Here is a 5,064-nt window from a genome sequence, read left to right as displayed (position 1 = left end):
AGCAGAGCATGTACAGATATTGCAAAAACAACAAAAAAACCCTCTTGTTCTCAAGTACATTAGTTGCAGGTGCATCTCCAGTGCAACGTTCATATTATGTAGCTTGGAGGCATCTACTAATTGTGGAGATGTAAACAGCCTTGTACCACAGGGATTACAGATGCTATCTTATTCCAAGAGGTATTAAATTGTGTCAGCATTGCATTTTTAAGCCTTTTGGACTGAGAGAAGTTAATAAATTCTTGTTACAAGGCAGTTTGTAATGTCAAAATTTACTTCAGAACTAACTGGTCAGAAGTGAACTTCGAATTTTTATTTCAATTTCATCCATGCATGATATTGTCAAAGTGATTCACTCAATAGGAACTATCTAATGAGGCTTTGTAAGCCTTAAATAAGTACCACTTTTATGGATATGATAGTAGGTGGTACCAACACATATTTTGAAATCTGCAGCCTGATGCCATTTGGAATTAATAGTTGCTACCAGTTTGGGAAAATGTTCACATTGTCATAGTGAAGTGGATTCCAGTACATAACTGGATAGTAAAATTGCTAACTCTTGTCTTCAGATAGCTATTAAAAAACAGCATAAGACAGAATTAGCAGATTCATTTGCAAAAGTAAAAATCCAACATGAAAACTTAAGATTTTACAGGCTCATAAACTTGTACTTAAAATTTATGTATGGAGTTGTTAGTGACTTGGCATAGCTAAATAATGTCCTTTTACTCTGTATTTGCAAGATTAAATGTAATTACATATGCAGTAAAACCTAAAAGTGACCATTGTTCTGCCAATGACCAGGCCCAACAAAAATGATACCACCACCAGCAGGAAGATGAACCAATACACAGACTGTATTGTATACAAGAAGAATATTGCATGAATGATCGCTGGGGGTACAAACAGATCAATCAGCTGGTACATAATGGGCGCCACCCCCAACGATCTCACAAAAGATGTGACTCGGCCCACAACAGGTGGTCCAAACAGAGACCCGAGGTTGCCCACAGTTGGCATGGGAAACAGCCAGACCAGCAGGCTAAGCACATAAGAGAAAGGTGCCCACATAGTGACTCTCACCCCATCCGCCCGCATTCACAAAGGTCTAAACAGACTGGGGCCCAGCTCCAGGGAGAGTCAGGAGGTCTTCCCTGAACCAGGAAGCTCTGTGGAGTGCACTCCACAGACAGACACTCCTGACTCCCTGCAACTGGTCCCAACTTTTATCCCCAAGCAGGGACACGTGACCTTTGTCAACTCAATGCGGGACCCCTGGGGCTCATTTCCCTTCTGTCTCTCCCTGCAGGGCTGGCCACACCCTGAGGGGAAGCTATAAGGCAAACTCACCACCTCTTTATGAAGGGCTGTGGGAATCACCCATATGTCAACCTTAATTTGGGGCTTGGGGTTCAAACCCCAGCATTTCAACCATGGTTTCTTTTTGACCACTGTATGAAAACTGAGTAATCCAGTTCTGAACAGAACAAGGTACTGTGGTACAATCTTGCCTTGAAAGGGTTAGAGGCCCTTTAGGGTTGTAGGTTTTGTGTTTGCATGTTGAGGCTTTTAAAAAATAAACAGCTAGTTTATATTGCTTTATTCATAGAGCAAAGCTGTGTGCCTCTTAAGCCATTGTTAATGACCTTGATTTGTTAGGCACGCTGCCTGGGTGGATCCCAAATTAGTTGGACTTTAATTTATATTGTAAATAAACATCTAGCAGTTCTATCAAAATAGAGGTGAGAGTGCTTTACCCACTTAAGACAATTTGTGGTACTATAGTATGGAAATCTGTGTAGAGGCTGCTTGAGAGTGTGGTGTTTTTTCAGTGAAACTAAAGAAGAGTCATGAACAAGATCAGACTCAAACTTGCAGGCTCTCACTCTGTCTGGCACCACTGCTGTTGCATCTCTTTATGACCAGTTTCAAAGGAGGAATTGGGAGCAGCCCTGCCAAGGCTTTTCAGGTTTTTGGGACTGTCCTGTGTAAATGGCAGCAGTGGGTTCAGGTGCAAACTCAGAAGCGTCTTAAATCCAGACCTTTAGTGTAAAAGCGAGCACTGTAATAACTAGGCAATTATGAAGAAGGTGCTCTCTACCTCCTTTCATTGGATGGATCTCCATTCTGGGTGCTGAGGGGATGAAGCAGCTTCATCAAAATACAGGCAAGTCTGCACTTCCTATTCTTTATTCTGAAGAAAACAAGGCTTTATGTCTTTTTGGGAGATCTAAGGTAGCTGAACATACTTCATATTAGATATAGGATGTTGATGCTTTCTTCCATCTTTCTGTGTCTGCAGCCAAGCCTTTATGGTTCTTGAACTAAATGTGGCCTACTTCCATGGAGTCATCTACCTGTCCAGTAGGAAGCATTTCAGGAGCGGGAACAAAGCACAGTCTCTCTGGTATTGCAGACTGCAGCATTAAGACTTCTCTCTGCAGGAACAGTGCACCTGAGGAGACAGGGCATGCACATCTGTCCTTAGGTAGATGACCAGCTGATCAGAGACAGGCAGTGGCAATGAGCCTAGAATATGCTTGCTGTTCATCCAGATGATTATCCTAAAGAAGTGTATTAAAACAAAGAGCCAAAGTTTCAATCACAAACAATGGAGTTCATAGGGACTGTGACCAGTTCCTAGGCTAGAGAACACTTGCCCAAAGACAGGGTCCTGTCACTATGATTGCTTCTACACGAGATAAAATCTAATCCTGCTACTATGGTACAAACATGCCTTGGAGCATTAGACCGTATGTCAGCATGCATATGAAATATTTGGCTCAAGTCCATCTGCTTCCTGTAGAGGCGCCAGATGGACGAAGAATATTTTGTCATCTCATCATGTCCTCACAGAGTTGATACAATGGCTAGAACCTGAAAAGCCCAAGGAAGGGGAATACTGACTCCTGTGTTCCACCTTCTTAGTTTCTGGTCACAGGCTCTGGCAGAGATGCCTACTTGGCCTGCACAGAGGTGTGAAATGTCTGACCATAAAAGCTGTGGGACTTCATCTCAACATCTCAGAATTTAGAGCCAAAGCACTTACAGTGCCGGAGTGAATGGTGTTCGTATCGTATCTCTGAAAACTCATGCTACACACCCTGGCAGCCACCTCCTCCATTAAAAGAAAAGAACAAGCAAATAGCATGAGCTTACCATGACAACTCAAAACTATTGAAGTCTGGAAAACACTTAGAAATAGTAATTACATGGTGGACTTCAGTTACTTTATCACTGGGAGTCGAGCAGGGGAAATAGAGCTGTGTGTTTTTCATGATAGCACTGTCACAATAACAAAAGATGTTATTCCACTGCCCAACTCTTTGTTGCAATGTGGGTACAAATGCAGAATTGTTTTGCAAAATCATGTTTCTGCACTGGGCTACAGTCTTCCAGAACACCGTTGCACAAATGCTGGTGTTTGTGTGGTTTGCAGGCTGATAAGGGACATCTCCTGCTCCTTACCAGCTGAGACAGTTTGGCTTTATAAATTACAAACATCCATCAGTCTGATTCATTTCCTAACTTATGAACTATCATTTAATAGTATTCTGATGAGCTGTTTCATGCAGATACAGTCTTTGGAAGTTCACAACCTTGATTAAATACTAAAGATCAGGTGTGGTCTAGACAAAGAGAAGCGAGTGTGGAGCAGATAAGGAGGACGGTTAAACAACGTACTACCCGTCTAGATGAAAGAGGACTCCCAGATGGTTAGTACAATGTAGCCTTGCCAACAGGAAGCTTCACACCTTTATGACACATGGAAGACAGTGCAAATTAGACCAAAAAGCTAAAATAATTGAACTTTGTAGCTGTGTTTGTGTAGTGTGTTTGAGGAGAAGAGAAATTTTGCTGCTAAGGAGGTGAGGAAGGACATAATTACAATAATCAAAACGGGAGACAAAGAGCTCTTGAACGTAGCTGTCAGGAAAGAAGGGAAGGACAAAAGTTGGATGATTGCTGGGTTGCCAGATGATTAAAGTGAAGTTGTCATATTTGTGAATATTTTGTCTGGTTATGAGCATATGCAGGGTGTATTGCTGGTTATTCTGATAGATGTATGTACTGCGGCTTCCGTACAGTCACTGTTCTGTGCATTGAAATTGAATTTTATGAAAAGGCTCATTTGAGAACTATTATACACACACAGACAGAGACACGGACACACACTCTCTCTCTCTCTCCCTCTCTCTCTCCAGGATGTTTTTACCATTTAAGCTTTCGGTTTTTTGACAGTGCCTAGCCTTCTGGGTGAAAAATCTTCTCTGGGATAAACTTGATTGTCCTCTTGCTGAGAGATGCAACCATCCACTCTATTACATGGATGAGGTTCTCCTTGAAATTTTAATTAGAGGTTTTAGCTTTCATGCCATAGATGCTAACTGCAGAATATAGCTGGATCTGTATATTTGAATTTTACGCTGGCAAAGATAGAATTGTGTTTGATTCTAGAAGGATCAAGATCTGATAAGGGGACTTGATTATGGACTTTTTTCTTCTAAATTTTTGTTTGCTTTGCTCTCTAGTGTTAGCATCACCTGGTTTTCAGAGTGTTTTGATGTGTTTTTTTTTTCCGCAGGTACAGTCTGTATTCTCAAGCTTATATCTATGCTGGTTTTTTTCTTGAAGAATACAAAACCACAACTGCTACTTTTGTTCAGCTGCTCTAATGATCTTTCTAGATGCAAATTGTAGCCCTTTCAATGTCTTTACATTCTCATTCTATGTGCTGATGTTTCTTCATATTTAGCTGTAATTGAACTTACTCCTTCCTCTCAAGAAAACATTTGTTTGATCTCTGTGATTGTTTGCAGATACTCCCATGAGTGAGTGTTCTCTGAAAGTTATCTACTTTATTTGTCCACAGTAGTTTTCTATAGATTGGTCAGTCCATCATTGCCTTCCACCTTAAAAGAATTAAGATCAGCTATAAACTATTATGTCAGAACTATTTTTGTCTTGGATTGGTTTTCGGGTTTTTTTAGTAAATTTAATTTGTAAACTAATCAACAGGTGTTTCTGCATATTTTCTTAAATCTATCCCAAATATTTGCC

The 5,064-nt window shown here is 40.8% G+C and overlaps 1 protein-coding gene across 1 annotated transcript in view; it reads left to right on the top strand.

Moving 5' to 3' along the window:
* The first annotated feature begins 3,698 nt into the window (after window positions 1–3,698).
* LOC103771699 (ankyrin repeat and sterile alpha motif domain-containing protein 1B-like) overlaps window positions 3,699–5,064 on the top strand; it is a 15,755-nt gene continuing 14,389 nt past the window's right edge. Inside the window, exon 1 of the mRNA XM_008939002.1 lies at window positions 3,699–3,719. Within this exon, the coding sequence (XP_008937250.1) occupies window positions 3,699–3,719 (21 nt within the window). The remainder of the gene's footprint in view (window positions 3,720–5,064) is intronic.

The sequence above is a fragment of the Merops nubicus genome, unplaced genomic scaffold (assembly GCF_000691845.1).
Source record: "Merops nubicus isolate BGI_N331 unplaced genomic scaffold, ASM69184v1 scaffold47334, whole genome shotgun sequence".
NCBI lineage: Eukaryota > Metazoa > Chordata > Aves > Coraciiformes > Meropidae > Merops > Merops nubicus.
This window is presented reverse-complemented; position numbering and strand designations above follow the sequence as displayed.